The sequence below is a fragment of the Equus przewalskii genome, chromosome 6 (genome assembly GCF_037783145.1).
Source record: "Equus przewalskii isolate Varuska chromosome 6, EquPr2, whole genome shotgun sequence".
NCBI classification, from domain to species: domain Eukaryota; kingdom Metazoa; phylum Chordata; class Mammalia; order Perissodactyla; family Equidae; genus Equus; species Equus przewalskii.
The window spans coordinates 74,932,392-74,952,399 of NC_091836.1; the positions used below are offsets into that span (position 1 = coordinate 74,932,392).

Genomic DNA, 20,008 nt, shown 5'->3' on the forward strand with positions numbered 1-20,008 from the left:
GTGCAACTGGGGTAAGAAGTTACAGGATCTTCAAATCTCCATGTCCTGATCCCGTTTTAGAAGTTTTGGTTACTACTAGGTCCCATGATCCTAGCTTCATGTGTTCTTTTCCAAATGTAGCTACATGCAAGAGTTCTTAAGTGTCCTGCTCATCTCCTACCCATCAACACAAGTTCTTCCCAGTCATCTCCCAATATTTCTCCTCACAATGTCACAAGACACACCCATTCTGTATCCCCCACATGACCCTGTAATTTTCCTATTTTCCTACAGTGGATGTCATGCTGAATCCAGCCAATGTTATTTCTGTTGTTATCATGTTTGAAGATCAGATACAAGCGACACTTACATTTTAAGATTTTTTAAAATGTACATCCACATGATTTCTCTGCTTTTGACGTCTTAGGCCACCAAAGTTTCCTCTCAGGGAAATATTACTGGGAGGTAGAAATGTCTAGGAAGATTGCCTGGATCCTCGGGGTATGAAGTAAAACAAGTAACCAATAGAAATGAGATCTCTGGGTTTATTTTTGGCCAAAAAGTTAATCATCCAAATTTTTATTCCAGATACAGACCTCAATATGGCTACTGGGTTATAGGGTTACAGAATGAATTTGAGTACAATGCCTTTGAGGACTCTTCCAGCTCCTATCCCCAGGTTTTGACTCTCCATGGCTGTTCCTCCCAGGCTCATTGTTTTTTTCCTAGACTATGAAGCAAGTACTGTCTCATTTTTTGATGTCACAAACCATGGTTCACTCATCTACAGTTCTCTAGTGTCACTTTTCTCAGACTTTTGATCCTTATTTTAATCCTTGGAACTGTCCAGGCCCCATTTCCCTGTGCCCACCAAGCTCCTGAACATTCTTAATACATAACCTACCTCTGCTTAGTGCCCTGGTCCTGTGGTTTGTCTCCTGCAGCTGAGTTTATTTGCACCATTCTGCCTGCCTCTTCCTTTTTTCCCATTCTTTTATTTAGCATGTCTTCGTTTTGGTCCACTAGGATTGCCATGACAAAATACCACAGACTGGGTGACTTAAATAACAAAAATTTACTGTCTCACAGCTCTGGAGGCTAAAAGTCCAAAATCAAGGTGTCAGCAGAGTTGGTTCTTTCTGAGAGTTGTGCAGACAGGATCTGTTCCCGGATTCTCTCTTTGACTTGTAGATGGCTGTCTTTGCCCTATGTCTCTTCACATCATCTTGTCACTATGCATGTCTCTATGCCTAAATTTCCTGTTTTTATACGGACGCCAGTCCTATAGGAGTGGGGCCAACCCTAAAATCATCATTTTAACTTAATTTCCTCTTGAAAGACCCTATTTCTAAATAAGATCACATTCTGAAATATTAGGAGTTAGGATTGCAACGTATGAATTTGGAGGGAACATAATTCAATCCATAACAATTTTTTACACTTCCCTACCCATACAGTGAAAGCTTGAAACTTTTCTTCCTTATACCTTGTTTTCATTAGGAAAGAATGCTTACTTTTTCTTTTCTATCTGCAAGGCAAACACATCCAATCCCCCCTATAGAAAGAACAGTATTTCTGTAAATCCTCTGACATCTCTTTTCTTCCTGTTGCCCTCTGCTGCTGAACAGAATTAGCAAGGAAAACTTGTCAGCCGTATCCATGTTATCTAGAGCAGGGCATAGGAAGCCGTGCCTAAGTAGTGAATACTTTAGAGTGCATAGCTTTACCAGTGGCACCCCATATTATCACAGAGTTAAAGCAGGAGGTGCATAAATAAAATCTTACCAAAAGTATATATTTGGTGCTCAGAGTTTCTGAAGTCAGATGCAGTCTTTTCATTTACAAGCTGTTTAACCTTGAATGTTACTTATCATCTCTTGTTCTCATTTCTTTAAATACATATTAATGATATAGATTGGAACTAATTCCTAGGATCATTTTGAGAAAATAAATTTTATTAACTCATACACTTTTTTATGAGTCTTAGATGCAAGAATAAATATTTGTTATTATTACTGAAAAAATGTAAGCTATTTCAATGACCTAAGGTACAGTTTTGTTTTGTTTTGGTGATTTTTTTCAATAAAATGATAATTGGCTCCACTGAAGTCTCAGTTTTCGGATCCCAAAACCCCACTGTGGACAGTACTGAGGTTTCATGATGTGTCCTGTGGAGAGGGTCATGTCTGGGCTCAGTTGTGCTTATGAGACACAGGTTTTTGATGTTCAATCCTTTTCCGTGTGATGAAACACTTGAATATAGCACTATATTTATTACCTTATGAACTTTTCTTCTCTTAAAAAAGAAGTTATTTTCAAACTAAGAATGAAGAGTAGAATTACCTAGGATAGCAAAGACACAAACTGTTCTTAGAGAAGTACACATTATAACTTAGGGCAGGCTATGCCACTGTACAAAATTTGAACCAAGATTTGCAGTGCTGAGGGGGTTTGAGCCTGCTGGCCAGGAGTAGCAGGGAAGTGGTGGGCAGCCTCTACCTTGGGAAACATTCGAGAAGTGCAGACACTAGTGGAGACCAAGTGAATGTGAATTCCCAAAATGTGGTCAACATCTGGGCCTGTTTACATAGAGTATGTAACTTAATCATGGCCAGATCATCTCTTATTTGTTAAAATCAGGAGGTGTTGAAGAGATTCTTACTGCAAAAGCAGAAATACTAGTCCAATTAGCATCAAGGAGAGAAATCAGGAAGATTATGGGATTGAAATACGATGATGACAAAAACCTCCCCCAGCTGAATGAGTCAGAACAGCCCTCTTTGTTTCAAACTATTTGGCCAAACAAGCTTTCCCTTTCCCTATACCTTCAAAGCAGTGGATTCAGCCTAGCTACAGAATGAGGGCCTCACCACACCACCTGCATCACCCCCTGTGGATGGCTCACCTCCGTTGCTCACCCCTGGGGAAGCTCCCCTGCTAGTAGCCTTTCCATGGGACCACAGCTCTTTGGCACTTTCTCAGAACTTTGATGTGTCTGCCCTTTCTGCCAGACTCAGCACACCAGAAAGCACTTCCTGTTTGTCAGCCACCAGTGAGTCAGAGTTGCTCACTGTTCTCTTCTGCCCAGTCTAAGCCAATAGTGTCTCTCGAGCCTCAAAATGCATGTGTACGAGACTGGTGCCAGCATTCCATTGATTTTTCTTCACTGGAGCATTTCCATTTAATATGCAAGAGCTAGACTCAAGGTGAGGATTCAGGACCCATCTTTTTGATAAAATGATTTCATTGACATTGAACTGGGCCAAGAAGAGCTCACCTACCAAGAATTGCTCAGAGTGAGTTACTGTGAGCTGAGTGTTAATCCATATCAAGTGGATAAGATCAGAAAGTTATCCAGAGCTCTGGTAAGAAAGGATAAAGATGTTGCTTAGCTCTAAGATTTCCAACTGTTGGAACTGGTCCTAATGGTAAGTGAAAATAATTTTCTGTTCAGAAATGCTGCATTCACACTGACTGAAAGATCTTGGTAAAACAAGACAGTTTCAAAACTGACTTGGTAATATACCAGGGACTTTTATCACTGGTTATTGTGACAGTGTGTGTCACCTCTGAGCCCAGGAAAAGCCACTGATCTAAATGCCTTAGAGGTACAGGAGGACTCCTTGTCCCACTGCATAGAATACAGTAACATCATTCTGCCAATATAGGAAGTCCCTGACCCCCAAGCAGTGGTACCACACTTCCAAGCCTCTTGGTGCACACTTAACCTATTGCTTAAAGCTATGAACAGCTGAGAAGTGATCTGGAGAGGCACAAGCCAGTGGTTCTGTATTCAGTGTGTTTTACATGAAGAATGTAAGAGAGATGTCTATGCAGAAGTTGAGACAGTGCAGAGCCTATTTCTAGCCACTCTTATTGACAGTGCAACTGAAGGACTGGGATGCTCTTTTCTTTGTGTTGCATTCTTCCAACTCTCCTGAGATGTGAACTGACTAGAGAAAAAACTGGGGAAATCACCGGTACTAAACAAGGAAATTTTAGTGTGGCTCATGGCTGTTAGGTTTCACATAGCATATTTGTAATTGCTACCTACTTGGGTTATTTAAGTATTTAAGAATACATTTACCTAGTTGTAAATATGCTGGAAATCAAAAGAGCTTCCTCTGCCCCACCTTTACTTTCTAAACACTCATGACTGCTTTTCTGTCTCTAGTCGGCCACTTCTAGAACGTCATCTTGAATTAAGTGCCCTTTGTGATAACTACAGAACTGTGATGCTTTCTGAAACAGCAACCTCTTTTTTTTTTTAACTCTGAAGCGATTCCTGTCATTTATGTGTTTAATTGCACCACAAACATTGCCAGTCTGTGTTGTCCACTTTCATTTTCCACTGGAAATGAAGAGCAATTTTTAAGACAGAATCTACTGGCATTTTAAAGGTTATTGTGAGAAACTGAGCTAAAGAAGTTAGTATTGGTACTGACTAAGGGCTCTCTCCACCCAAAGCCCACAGAAGCAACTACTGTGGTACACTGGTGTTTGTGGGAAGAAAATTTATTACACAATCGATTGGTTAGGAGATAGAAGGAAGGCTCTCAACTCTGGTTCCCAATCCAGGGTATAGGGTAATGTTTAAAGGATCAAGGAGGTCAGGCTGCTATGTGGAACCACTGGCAAGATGAGTTTCGATTGGCAGATCAAAATTTTTTCTTCTGTGCATACTCCTGTCTGGCTTCCTGCCCTTGAAAGTTAGCCTTAACATTCTGTTGTTAAGAAGAAGTCAGCACAGTTAAAAGGATAAAGTTGTTATGAGATTTCAGTGATTGTCTTCTTTATTGATGAGAGTTTGGATATTTAGTCATCCTCTCCATCCTGGCTCAGAGAAATGCACCCTTACAAATGGAGATTTCTCTTATAAATGTCAATTGCTCTTACAGATGGGTAACTTCTAGGATTTCAGAGCTTCGTCTTTTTCTGCTCTTTGGGCTGCAATCAGCCCAAAGTAATTTTTATAACAAAGAGACATATTTTGGGATGGCAAATTTTCTTTCTGGCCCTGTGATTGCAGTATCTTTATTTTTAGATCAAAGATAGAAGATATTTTAAAATTATTAGGCTTTTTACACAAATCTGAAATTTGTTGCTTTTGGAAACAAATAGTTTGATCTTAGGGATTTCCCCACTGCCACCACCAGTCCACTTAACAAAGTCAATTGCGAGTCTACTAAGCTTTGTTCTGGAAAAATCAAACACCTCAAAAAACTCTTGAAAATGGCATAAGAATTTTTCAAAATGCTTCAAAGATTCTTTTTTCCTTTAGTGTCATTAATGTTAAAAGAAAAGCCACTCTCTTGTTCAAACAAGCAGCTTAACTTTAGAAATAAGAATGAGCACACTTCCATAAACAGGAGAACAGGGTTTGAAGCCAGCTGTTGAAGAGGATCCCTGCTGTTTTTAGATTTTTCCCCATAGTGCCTATGGATTCCAATAAACTTAACTTCCCAACTGGGTTAATTTTACTGAGATGCTAGAATTGAGAGAGAACATAGAGAAGATGTCAACGCAAGAGAATGATGTGCTAAGATAATGGTTTCCTGCTGCTGCCTAAATTCTGAACTTGAGGTTGAGGTGTTTTCAAGGCCAATTTCATAGAGTCACTCTGTTCAGTGACTTAATTGTATTCCACCAATGACTGATAGTGAGTTACTGTACAGTGTTTACACAGCAGAGTAAAGGTTACTTATTACCCCCTTTCTCTGGAGTGCTTTAAAGATGAAACCTCTCTTGTGTTTCAATCTATCAGAAGCTAGTTTATGTAGACATACTACACTTTTCTTCCCTTCCTTTTGGAAAAAAGTTACAATGTATTGATACGATTAAAGCTAGCTCTATCCTAGAATAAATAAATTCAGTATTAATTCGTGTCTAAATTATTAGAGATAAAACTCTTCCAGGAATCCTGATCAATTAGAGATTCTCAGAAGAAGTGGAGGCCCTTGACTAGGTAATGACCTGCAGAGGAGTAGCTCCAGGGCATTTGTTGGGCTTGGAAACAGGCGAACGAGGGTCTGACATCTCCAATGAGAGATGGGCCAACACTGGTCTCTCTTCTCCTTTAGGAAGCCCTCTGTGGTCAACTGACTCCTGAGTATGGCAGCAGGAGAAGACTGTACATTTACTGGTATGTGAGTTGAAAGCCTCAATCTATGCATCCAGATAAATATTTTTACATGCTTCATGTAATTTATAAGAATATTTTTTTGTGTAATTTATAACAAGGAATTCATGGGTTAGCTGTGAGTTGTCCCCTTCTTCTCAACTGCATATTTAAAGCCTATGCTTACACTATGTGTAAACACTCACTGAGGTTTTTTTCTTTGTGCTTTGCTGACTATTAAAACATAACAAGTATTATCACTGTTACCAGACAAAGAGCACAATCTGCTCACCAAGAGACAAAAGCTAATCATCAAGAGGCAAGATGGTGGCAAAGAAAGGGCATTTTATTACAGTTTGCTAGCAAGAGGGAGGATGGCAAGCTAATGTCTAAAAGAACCATCCTAAGAGGGGCACAGAATCTTGAAGAAGTTATATAGGCCAGTGGGTTACAGGGATGGGTGTTAGGAATGTTCACTCTCTGATGTTGCAGACTTGGAGTGGCCACAATAGAAAGACTCTCTGCCCAGGGGTCATCACATTCCCAAGGAACTCAAAGGAACAAAGTTATCATCTTATCACAGCTGGATGGTACCTTTGCAAGCAGGGATCATAAAATCTACAGAGCAGTTGGATCTCCTGGAGGGTGCTTATCCAGCTGGGTTAGTCAGAGGTCATCCAAAGTTACAATATGGTTTCTTTTCTACAATATGGCTTCCCTTATGTCAACCTTGTGTTCAGCCAATATCAATTCCCCCCTTTTGACTTTTGTTCCTCAATCTTGAGTGGCATCTTCTTGATGAGGGGCGTAGTTGTTCCATCTCATTGAACCAGTCTCTTAGTAAAATGGTGATGCAGGTGGGCTCCCAAAGTTAGGCCTGTGTTGTGTAAGCAAGTAGCCAGGTATTTAATAAGAAGCACTTCTAGAGAGACAAAAGAAAAACAAGGTTAGTGGTATGAGCAAATTATAAACTAATTTCTGAGTCCAGGTGGCAGCCAGTTAAAAATATTTCTAGGTGTCAGAGTCAAAGCATCTTTTGCAGTTTGACACGTCTCTGATGATTTCATCAGGTGTTTAGTTATCTTACACAGCAATAGACATGAATTTCTCTTAACTTTATATCTTGTTCACCAGCTTCACTTGGCAAGGCTTCAGTAAAAAGGGCAGGTTCAGTTCTCAATGATTCCAAATGAAAGTGACAGAAATTTTTTTTAAAAACATTAGTTTGGATATTTGTAGTCAGATATTACAGGAAACTGGAAGAATTCAGGATCAAGTCCAAGTAATAGCTATAAAACAAAAATATCAAAGACAATTAAGAGAACCAGAATCTAATATCTATGAACTTGTACTGTAATTTCTACAGAAAGACAATTTTTCTCTCTAAAATCACCCTCATTTTTAATAAATGATAGCCAAATTGAAATTAACTGGTTTGCAAAATAAGTCTAGCTTCAATGAAACATTTCAATAAAATGTAATTCAATTATTTACATACACACATCAAGAATAGCCATTGTTCACATAGGCTCCTTTAAGTCTGCTTTGCTGGAACTTTTTCTAAGGAATCACAGATTGAACTTTAAAGGCCACTTAAAGCCAGAAAATCCAAGCCAAGGATTTGTCCTCAGGCTTCATCTGCAATTCTTTAGATTTAGGTGAATTCCTCTCTTCTCTTGAGGTTCCCCAAAATATTTTGAGGTGCCTTGCAGCCTCCAGATAAGTGATCTTCCTTACTTACCTGATAAAGTTGCTGGGAACTCTCTAAACGAAGTACCAGGCTGATATTTTCAAGTGGCATTTTTCCAGAAAGTCCATCTTTATTCTTTGAAAGCTGTCTTGTCATATCTGATTCTGCATGTTTCTCTTGAATATGACATTCCCCAGTCAAAGCCTTGGTAATATAACCAGTTTCCAATTTTGTCTGTTATAAGGAAAACAGATTCATATTGAACTTATGCAAATAACTTAGACTGTCATGAAAACAATACTCACTCACTAAGAGTTTCCAAGTTCCGGATGGATCAGGTAGGGAGAAAAAAATAAATGTTTCAATTATGCTTACAAAGGTATAATTTACCAAGTTGCTTTAAGTCATAATTAGCTTGAGAGAAAAGAGACAGTAATATTTCACATGAAAAATCATATAAATTATAATCATCCTCATCAGTTCATTCAGTCTTGTGTAATTGGTTCTTGATCTTAATCTTCTGTTAGCAGTTTCGTAAGGTCATCAGTTTCTCTGTTAGAGTACAGAATTTCTTGCCCAGTTCAGTTTTATGCTTGGAAAGTGTATCAGAAGGCTTATTCTAGAGTAAGTGTCAGAGTCCTTTTCATTGATTTCTCTGAAGATGAAACATATTTTGCAAAAGCATCAGAGTAAAACAGCAACTCTTCACAAATGACAGAAGACTCAAAAATGTGGTTGACACAGAAACCTGGCTATTTCTGTGACATACAACACTTCAAGATAATAACTAGAATTGTGGCTGACAACCAGGACAGATCAGAATTTTAGGAATGCTATATCATTTTTAAAACATTTATATCAATAATATTTTCCCATACAATACCACCTGAGAAGATTTATCATCACATATTTGACAATGCTTCCCATGTAATTTAACATACTAAGTAAGCCTAATTAGCTTAGTGTCTTTTTCTTTATAGAAAGAGAGAACATAAATTTCTTTGAGTCATCCTAGGGGTCATCTGAAAATTCTCAAAGAAAGTTTTTTCCCTCAGGTCAAAATAAAGACTTTATTTAGGATTTGAAATTTGGGGGAAGCTTGTGAAAAATATCAAAAGGGTTTAAAACACTTGGTCAAATAGGAAACAATGCTCAGTTATCCATTCAACCAAAGTGACAACAGAAACAGCAAAGGGCAAACAGAAAGTTAAAACAGTCAAAAAAAATATTAATAGAGAGACCTCAGTTTTTTTTGAAGATAGGAAATTATTTTATAAAACATAGTTTTTATGTCTTTTTAGGTAGACTTACTCAAAAATAAAAAAAAAAAAGATTTTATAACCTCTTTATTAAAAGCATACTAAAAGTCCAGGAAAAATTATCCTTTTAAGAAAGAGAAAACCAAATTTAAATTTTTTGTACCAGTTTAATTCTAATTTTTGTTCCAGTTTACTTCTGATATTAAAATATTCATTTAAGTAAATTGATTTTAATCTTAGCCAACTTGACCATGCACAAAATTCATTCTTACGGATCCTCTTCCACAAGCCTTCTATAACTTTCTGTTTACATTCAGAATTTGCCCCAAGTTTTTTCCCCTGTTTTCTTCTCTAGTTTTTTTTTAAACAACAAAAATATCTATTTTTATACTCTACTGAAAACATGTATCTTATTTTCCTTAAATGCAAAGATGTTTTCCTCATTAATTTTTAGTAGTTTTAATTATATACGTTAATTAGAATGTTTAACCCTTACAGACCCTGGTAAAAACTAAACAGCAATTATGAACTTTTATATTAACATTCTGTGGCTTGGGAAATTCATAATCACTTTTGATAATTTCTTGAAACGTTATTTCATAGAATTATCTTTAATAAAATACAAGACGTGTTTACTAATAGACCAAACATTTTTAGTTTTTCTGTAGTAAGATGCCAAAAGTACATAAACCAGATTTAATAATTAATATCTAATATTCTATCTTGTTTGGAAATTATCTAGATGATCGATGAATTTATATCATTCACTTTAACCTAGCAAAACTTCAACGTTTCAGGTTACCAAAGAGATTTTGGAAGCTATTTTAAGTACTCATGTCCTAAACTATAATTATTGCCAAAAGTTTACTTATAAACTCTTATCTCACTTTCTGCTAGACCATTTGTTTGTGACAATCATGTTTGGATTACTCACAAGAATTTTATGTGCGACTAAAGCAGTTATCCATCATCGTCAATTGTTTTACGTACACACATTGTAACATAATCATTGTTAAAAAGTTTCCCCAGAAGTTTTACCCTTTTAGATTTATTCAGTTTACCTGTTTCCAATAATTACTTAGATTGCCTACAAAAATTCACGAGACATTAGACAAAATTAGCCATAATTTTAAGTTATTATTTTTGGTAGCCAGTTTTGTGGTAGAGATAATCAACTTATTTGACCAATAAATTTAGAGTAAAGGCTGCATGTTTACATCATAGCCAGTGCTGATAATTCAGAGGACTTGTCTATTTTAATCAAACCAACAATCTTAAGTACGTTTTCAGTTACCAAAGACTATTTTATATTATCTTAACTTAAAAAGACAATTGGGTTATTTCCTATTACATTTATATAAGCTCTTACTTTAAGCCAATTGAATAGAGTTCCAGAGACAAAATATCACACATATAAGATACATGTAGACACCCATACACAGAGCCTTCATAGCTCTTTTAAAATTACTGCCATGAATCAGGTACAAGCTTCCCTAGTTATGAATCCAAATTTTATTTTAGGCCTTTTTTACTAATATTTGTGGAAAAGACACTCAAGATGCTAGATTTTTGGTAAGGACACTCTTATGGCCATTTTTCTTGCTTTTTCATTTTTTCCCTTCTGTCATAGGAATCACTGATGCGCTAAATATTACTCAGAGGATTTGACAGCTCTTTGAGATAAGAGAAGTGAGTGAAACCTAAATTGACTCTAGAGATGTATTTCCAGTCTTACAAGGATTTTTTTTTTAAAGACAATTGCTCTTAATTTCTCAGACATTGGGTTGTAACTTAAATGAAGTTATAGGTTGATTTACCTCTCTGACTATATCATAAATGCACAGAGAAGCCACTTGTTTCCTCCAGGATGGAGTTTTTGGCTTATATTTGCCTTATCAGGTTTTTTTGTTTTTGTTTTGGTGAGGAAGATTAGCCCTGAGCTAACACCTGCCACCAATCTTACTCTTTTTGCTGAGGAAGACTCGGCCCTGAGCTAACATTCATGCCCACCTTCTTCCATTTTTTATATGTGGGACACTTACCACAGCATGGCTTGATAAGCGGTGCATAACTTCGTGCCCTGGATCCGAACTGGCAAACCCTGGGCTGCCAAAGCAGAGTGCACATACTTAACTGCTGCACCACTGGGCCAGCCCCTGCCTTGTCAGTTTTTAATGTCCCAGTACCTACAAGAATTTATGACAACTATGATGCAAGAGGCATCCCCAAAAGAGAGTGCAAAAGGAGCAACCCTCATAATATCCAGAAAGTTCATTCCCAAAAATAGTCTAAGAAAGCAAAAGCTTCTGCTGCACAGGTGGTAGTGCACTAAAAAACAACAAATGTTGAGATGACAAAGGCCCCTGATGGACTGGGAACCCTCATAACCAAAGAGGTCACTAAGCCAAGCTCTCAAGACATAGCACTAGACAGAAAGAAAAATAAACCTCATCTTATATGCACATTAATAGTTTTAGCTACAGTATGGGTGTCTAAGAGCCAGACTAATACCTGGAGGGAGGTGCCCTGTGTTTGGGGATTGTGTATGAGACTTCTCTAGGTGGTGAGGACCTTAATGGCTCTTAACTGCTTGACACACGACCACCAATATTGCGGCTCTTTTGTCTTGCAAGACACCATTAGCAACAGCTTCCACCTTATGCTCATTTCCCACAGGTGGACCCTGCAGCAAAGCCTACTTTGGGCCCAGCTAGACAACAGGCTTATGGAGTTACTGCATCTTGCTCTATGGTTTTTCCTTTTTATGACAAATGACACATACACAAAAAAACAGAGAGAAGGAAAAAAGTAGCTGTCTCTAGGAAGAGAAGGGTCAATACAATGAGTACTCAATAGCTCATACTACTTACTTGTAGCTAAAAGTCACCCAATTTGTGAAATGCAGCCAGCCTAAGGGGCTACAGGTGGGAGTCAAATTAGTTTTTCCTGAGTAAAACCTCCCAGTGCTGCCTTTCCTAGCTGCTGTGAGCACTTTGGATTCAGACTTCCTGCTGAGCTAACCTTCACACCTGACAGTTCTGACGTTGAGACAGAAGAGGATGGCTGGCCTTGGCTCCTGCACTTTCCTCACAGAACACTTGCAGATGTCATCCACACTCAAGAGGCTGATGAACTGATATCACAGACAAAAAGTCGCTGAAACTGACTGCCTGTGGTTGTTTTGAAACGAAGGAATACATGGAATCATTCAGTCTGGACAGGGAACTCCAGGGCAGGAGGCCCAACGATGGGAGGCCACATTGGGAGCTCTGTTAATCTGCTGCCTGATTGTATATGTCATGCTTGGGGTGCCCTCACATTGTAAATTCTTCCTTGGGGACAACATGTACTTCCTAGGATTATATTTCTTGTATGTGTACCCTGACTATCTTGACATTGCTTCAGCAACCTCTCCTCCCAAGAAGGCTTCAGGTCATCTTCTGCTGTGCTACAGCTGCAGATGTGCTGTGCCTGAATTAATGCCTTGGGACACATAAGAAGGATTCCTATAGAAACTTAAGGAGAAACCTAATTTAATCGCTAAGGGATATCTTTTCCTGTGTTGCTTAGTGTTGAGACACATGGTTACATTCACTCCTTCAGACAGGCTTCATTATCCTACTCAGAATGGTCACAATCATGGCCTTAGTCCATCGTTGCCTCAGACTACCCAATTTCTTACATAATCCCTTAAAGTCTCATCCATTAGTGTCCATGATGGTGTAGGCTATGTTTCTAGCTTGTGCCTGAAAAATTAAGGGGAAGAGTTGAAGAGTCCAACTCCAGCCCCATATCCTGTGTAATATTTTAGGTCCTACCATTGGTAATTACAAAGACTTTATCACACAGGGCAAAGCTGCCCTCCCTCGGTCAACTTGGTGCACAAAAAGTGCATGGCAGTCTGTGAAGGGAGCTGCAGTCAAGGACTCAGCCCCTCCCCCTCCCATACCTCTTTGAGCTATGCACTCTTTCAGCTCAGGTGTTCTCATCTTGTCTCTTTGAGGTGGAAAGTGTGGCAAAATTTTGCTCCTGAGAGTCGCTTTGCCTCTGAGACCCTATGGGTGCATTCCTAGATCCTGAACAACAGGAATGAAAAATAAAACAAGGATTATGAGTCAGGGGTTTCACAAATATATAGATATTCTGGGTTCCAGAAGTAGAAAAAAGAAGTGGTAACCTAGAAAGAAGTTTAGCTCCTGCAAGGTTTTAATAAGTTTTTTCATGTAGAGGACCAAAACTGAGGTTACTATTTGAAGCCAAGAATGATGGATACAGTCCCTGATCAAAATGTAAAGTAAACATACACACACACACCCAAAAAACCTGGTATCAAACCATTTTCCAGATTACAGTTTATAGAAAGTAGTTTGCCTAGAGATGTGAGAGGATCAAATACATTCTGCCCTCAGGAACTGAACCCATTTTCTTTCTGTCTCAGAAAGTAGATCTATGATATCCACAAAATCATAACAGGATAGGGTCAGAAACTTCCACAGTAAATTTTGGTTGGGGACAGAATGCCTAGGAGAATAGGATGAGGTTACTGGAAAGATGAGCATAAGAAGATAATAAAAAAGAGTGCAGTCAGAGGGGATCTCCCACTCAGAATGATACTGCAAACCACTGGGATATGTGAAAACAGGCAATGTATGTGTATATAACAATATAGCCTTAACACGTAAAATATTAACTAAGAAACTCAGAGAAACTAACAAAATAAAATGAGACATTCAAATGCATCTATTATTATTAAAATATCTAGTAGATTAAAATTAATCAAGAGTAGTGTGTTTGACAAACATAATTTATAAACTATGGAACTTGGTGTAGTAGGTACTACACCAATAATAATGGCTACTCTAACAATGTCCTCATCCTAAACCCCTGTGATTACGTTAGGTTATATGGCTAGGAAGAATTAAGTTTCAGATGAATATCACATGAAACTAATCAGTAGACCTTAAAACAGGAATATTATTCTGGATTATGCAAGTGGCTCAGATGTAATCACAAGGGTTCTTAAAAGAGGGAGAGGAAGTTCAGAAGATGCAAGTCAGAGGGCAACGTGAGAATGGAAAGAGGGCAGAAGTAACATTGCTGGTTTTGGAGATGGAGGAAGAGGGCTTCTAGATGCTGGAAAAAGCAAAGAAACATTATTTTCTAGAGCTTTCAGAAAGGAATGCAACCTTCTCGACATCTTGATTTTAGCCCAGGGAGACCTATGCTGGAGTTCTAAACTACAAAACTATAAGATCACAAATTTGTGGGGTTTTTTTCTTTGCCAAGGAAGATTTACCCTGCACTAACATCTGTTGCCAGTCTTCCTCTCTTTTGTGTATGGGCTGCTGCCACAGCACAGCCACCAACAAGTGGTGTAGGTCTATACCCAGGAACCAAACCTGGGCCACCATCATGGAGTACAATGAACTTAACCACTAGGCCACTGGGGCTTGCCCAAATTTATGTTGTTTTAATCCATGAAGTGTGTGGTAATTTGTTATGGCAGCTATAGAAAAAAATTTTCTGCATACAACATAAACAGTTATTTGAATTTTTTAAGAACACATGGATATCTTAACCCATTATTGAGGAAATTAAAATGGAAGCATATATCATGTATACGTGCAATATTCACAATAGGAATATACAGTATTATAAACATATTAAGTATTTCCATATTGATATATACATTCAATGCAATCAAAACAAACTCTAAGGTCTAGCTCAGAGGTGTCACGGTTAATCTCACGCACACTGCTTCAGTGGCCTGGGGTTGACACATTCAGATCCTAAGTGCAGACATAGGCACAGCTCATCAAGCCATGCTGAGGTGACATCCCACATACACAAAAGAGGAAGATTGGCACAGATGTTAGCTCAGGGGGAGTCTTCCTCACCAAAAAAAATAAATAAAAAATAAAAAAATAAAAATTCTAAGGGTGTGTGCATAAATTGAAAAACTGCTTACAAAACTTTCCTGGTGAAGCAAAGTGGCGAGAATAGCTAAAAATTTTTTGAAGAAAAATTTGGAGCACTTACATTCCAATATCAAGAGTATAAAATTTTAATTATAAATGTACAGTATTGGTACAAGGCTAAACAAATAGACTAATTGAAGAATACCCCAAGTACAGGAACATTCTTGGTCCTCTGAGAATTGTTTCTTAACTAACTGTATCTGAATGGTCTAGACTGAATTGCCTAAGGATCCAATATCCACAGCTTACTAAAACCACCGAGTTATGTTCTATCTCAAGGGAGAGGAATTAATGTAGTTGATTTTATTCCTTGTCTGGGAATAGGAAATAGGGGGCGCATATAACTTGAGTTCAATCTCCCAGGGATACAAGCAAATGGATAAATTTTTTCATTTTACCTCTTACAGAACCTCTCCTAGCCTAAAATTTTACTTGCTTCCTTCTAAATAGGTACTTCCTTCTACTCCTATAAAGCAAGTGATGGCAGAAAGAGTTTGGTGAGTTGAAAAGTTTAGATAATGAGGGAGGAAGAATATCCAACACTATCCCTGTTGTTTTTTTTTTTATCAGATATTGTATCCTAGCATATACTCAGTGTCCAGTAGAAGCTGTGCCCTGGAGGACAGGATTCTAGGAGGAAAGACTCCTTCTGATACCAATGATTCCATAATAAGGAGACAGACGCTGGCAGGAAACTATTGATTTTAAGTGCAGACCAACTAAAGTGGTTAGAAATACAGCAGAGAATTCAGAAGAAAGAAGAGCTCTTTGGGTAGAAGAGCCGAGGTCAGAATAGGATTTGATTGAAGCAGCAGACCTTGGTTTGAATGTTTTATTTTGGCCCCATTCATAGTTTTAATGATTGGTGGTTTATTTTTCTCTTCCTTGAATTTATTCCCTGTGACCCTGAAGAAATGTGCTTCATATCAGGAGATAGTGAGTCTATGCTCCAAGAGACTGAGCTGAAATCTAGCCTAATTTGTAGTGACATTTTGGGACTTTCTCAGTCTACCTGATATGGAACCTGAAGTGAGTTCACTCAGCCATTGCACAGTAAGCCAATCTCTGACACTGGGTGTACTGGAAGAAAGTAGGACTTTATTATTGCACAGCACTGATCAAGGAGAAAGCGCAGCTAACACTGAAATCCCAAACTCCATGAAAAGCTAAAAGGAAGGGTTTTTATCTGGGGTTTTAGGTAGGGGAGGGGGAACATATAGCCTTGCTCATTGGAGTTTTCCCACCAGCCTGTCTTTGGCCTTGAGACTACTTGCAGAGAGGAGGAAGACCTTGACCTTGCTGGTCAGCAGCTTTCCCACCAGCCTGTATTGCTTTGTGGGAGGAGATAGTGAATCCAGGTGCTCGTCCTTGGCTGTGTCTGTCTCCATGGAGGATAGTGGATTCTGGAACCAGGAAGACAGAGAGTAAGCAAGGAATGAGTGTTTTGGTTTTAACCCCATATGTGCTGGGTTTAATGTAGGGAAACTGATATCAGGGCTCATATAATACCTGCTTCTTCACACTTCAGAAGATGATGTGGCCATTCTTTTAATGAGGATTTTAATGAAGACTCTGTTGCTATTGTTATTCTAATAAAAGCTCAGTGCCTGTAGGCGTTCAGTCTGCAACAGATCCGGAGGAGTGACTTAGAACATACATTTTTATGGGTCTGGGGGTGGAGGGAGCTGCTTTTGGATAGTGGGAACTAGTCACATTCCTCTTAGTAGATGTTTTGTTCACTTTGGATAATTAAGGACTCTGGCAATGAGGAAACCAGCCCCTAAGTGAGAGAAACTCACTATGTAAAGCTGGCAGAGATGTCCTAAAATCCTGCACAGCTTGACCCATTCTCTCCCCCTTGTGTACAAAACTACAAATTCCAAATACAATAATACAGAGCTGTTATAGCTTGACCACAAAATCTGCTGCCTTTCTTTAAAAGCTTTTTGAATGACTTTGTAAATTTGTTTGGGAGGGTAAGAATTAAGCCTCTCCAAAACTGGTCTAATGATGGCTCAAGTTGTGCTGGGCCTCTCCAATGCTGTGTTCCCTAGTATCAATGCTACTGATTCTGTTTTCAAAAATACTTCATACAATAGATCACACCATAGAGTTGAAAAAAACTCAAGGGATATTTTCAATGCAAAAGGCACCTCCAAAGGCAGGATCTATTTAGTGCAAAGGTGAAGATTCCCAAAAATGAGATCCAAGCACTGGCAGACCAGAAAAGAAAACATTGGGGCAAAACTTTACTTCACGTCTAGTTGGTGAGAATTTGCTCTGTTTTATTTTGCCTAGGCCAAATCACACTGGCTGATACCTGTTAGCAGGCAATTCCAGCCTCACTGATGGATAGATCTGTCTCTCTTACTAATGCTGGGAAGACAGTCCTCCAAGGCTTAGAGCATTGCCCCTGAAGCCATAAATCATCCTTTGAGCTTACTGCTCTCAGCCTGAGTCAGCGGAATGCTGCTCACTTGTCCTTGTGCATTTTCTAGTACATGCGTTTTCTTACTCTCTTATATTCATATTCTAGTAAGCATATGTCCTAAGCTGAATCATATTTAACCCCTGTGTAATGAAAGCTCCTATAGCTCCCACAGTACTGGAATCTGTCCTTTCATTTTCCTCCCTTTTCCTTATCTTTTTCTACTGCTTCATAGAAACTCTTCAGTTTATTTTATCAAAGCCATTGTCTGAAGCATAATATTTGCTCTGTAAAAGTCAATTATTCCCCTTTCCTCACAGCTCATCACATTTAATATTTTTAATATTTTTCTATCCCTCCCTCCCTCTCTCACACACATACCTCCTTCCTTCACCTCATGCATATTTCTTTTTCCATTTGAACCTGGGCCTATACTAAATAATCTGCATTAATAAAGAGATGCAGTTATTCAGGTTTAATCATGTGAAATTACTGACCTACAAAAATAATCACTCCAAATGGTTTATTAATAAATATATAAAGAAATGAACTGGGGCTAATCACAAATAAAAGTAGCAAAAATGAGTCAATTATATATGTGCCAGCTCATTCAGGGGACAGGAGGTACTTCTCTTGTAGGAAACCTGAATGTGACAATTGCAGTCCTCAACCATGTGCAGCACCTGAGTGGAATTCTTATTTTTCACAGCCCATTCTGACAGCTCATTTGTCCTCAGTGCTCAAAAGCCAGTGGATCTCAGATTGAAGAGAACATGTATAACTTCAGCTGCTACAACCCTGGTTCCTTCATCCTTGTTGGAATACCTGGCCTAGAGAAGTTCCACATCTGGATTGGGATTCCTTTTTGTGTCATATATGTTGTGGCTATTGTGGGCAATTGCGTCCTCCTCTACCTCATTGCAGTTGAGCACAGCCTCCATGAGCCCATGTTTTTCTTCCTCTCTATGCTTGCAACCACTGACCTCATCTTGTCCACTGCCACAGTGCCCAAAGTGCTCAGTAACCTCTGGCTTGGCTCCCAGGAAATAACCTTCTCTGGTTGTCTCACCCAGATGTTCTTCCTCCACTTCAGCTTTGTAGTGGATTCAGCCATCCTGTTGGCTATGGCATTTGATCGCTATGTGGCCATCTGCTTCCCCTTGAGATATACCACAATCCTGACTCCACAGGTGATGATTAAGCTTGTAGTGAGCATTGCTGTGAGGAGCTTTTCTATCATCCTTCCAGACATTTTTCTGCTGAAACGGTTACCCTTCTGCGGGACACATATCATCCCACACACATACTGTGAGCATATAGGTGTCGCTCGGCTTTCCTCTGCTGATATCTCCATCAACATCTGGTATGGATTTTCTGTGCCTCTCATGACTGTCATATCAGATGTGATTTTTATTGCTGTCTCCTATAGTTTCATCCTCCATGCTGTCTTTCAACTCTCATCGCAGGGTGCCCGCCAAAAGGCCCTCAGCACCTGTGGCTCCCACGTCTGTGTTATCCTCATATTTTACACACCGGCCTTCTTCTCCATCCTTGCTCATCGCTTTGGACACAGTGTCCCTCGAAACGTGCTCATCCTGTTTGCAAACCTCTATGTGGCCATCCCTCCTGCTTTAAATCCAATTGTTTATGGAGTGAAGACCCAGCAGATCCAGGACAAATTTAACCTCTGCTGCTCTTTGAACAAGAAACAGTGAGTGCAGAGGGCCACTGAAGGAGAAATTTAGGTAAAATTTATTAGATGAAATTTTATAAAACACAGGAAGACATAGAAATAAAGCTATAACTCCTATTAACTTGAAATTTTAGAGTTCTACTGATGTGCAAAATATAGGCAAGTGGGAAAGAGGAAAAAGAAAATCAAGAGCTTTCTTGGTTTAGTTTTCTCATCACTGGTATGAAGAAGGTGATGATGGGTCCAGAAGAGCACTGATAGCAAGGGTTACATGTTTGCTTTTGCTGCTTTTGAGATGTTGGAAGGCCAGATATTTCCTAACGTGCAACACAGCCCTGTGTTTCTCAGTTCCATAGTTAAAGGCAAAGCCTCCTGCCTTCCCTCTTTAAGCACCTATCAACTCTTTCTACTAAAACTGCCAAACACACTCCTCACACTTTAATCATGATTCTATACATTATTATTTCATCCTCCTGTGTCATTTAGTTATTTTACATTTTTCTCTACACATTTCAGATTACATAGAGTTGATTATCTTTTGTATATCTTTTCTTCAGTTGCATGTTCCAAGAAAATTTTCACTACCCTTTGTCCATATTTTACAAGTTTGAAAATATTTTTTAAAAAGTAACTATAAGAGGGTAATATTAGTTAATTCATTTCACAGATGAAGAAATAGGGACTTATAAAGATTACAGAAAGACAATTAGATTTAGAATCCAAATCGTCTGTCTGGTTATGGATTCCTTATCCAATTGCTTTCTGGAAATCTACTTACTTGAATGGTTCACAAACTCCTCAAACTTAAGTTCTCCAAAACCGACCTGGAAACTCATTAACTTCCTACATAGAAAGTGCCCATC

The 20,008-nt window shown here is 38.7% G+C and overlaps 1 protein-coding gene and 2 pseudogenes across 1 annotated transcript; all 3 read left to right on the forward strand.

The window, feature by feature from the left end:
* Positions 1-393: 393 nt before the first annotated feature.
* On the forward strand, positions 394-1,011 carry LOC103565916 (E3 ubiquitin-protein ligase TRIM22-like; annotated as a pseudogene).
* A 1-nt stretch (position 1,012) lies between these two features.
* LOC103565915 (ankyrin repeat domain-containing protein 40 pseudogene) lies at positions 1,013-3,380 on the forward strand (annotated as a pseudogene).
* Positions 3,381-18,225: 14,845 nt separating this feature from the next.
* On the forward strand, positions 18,226-19,167 carry LOC103565909 (olfactory receptor 52H1-like). Its single transcript, XM_008542102.2, has one exon. The coding sequence runs from the start codon at positions 18,226-18,228 to the stop codon at positions 19,165-19,167; it is 942 nt and encodes a 313-aa protein (XP_008540324.2).
* Positions 19,168-20,008: the final 841 nt, after the last annotated feature.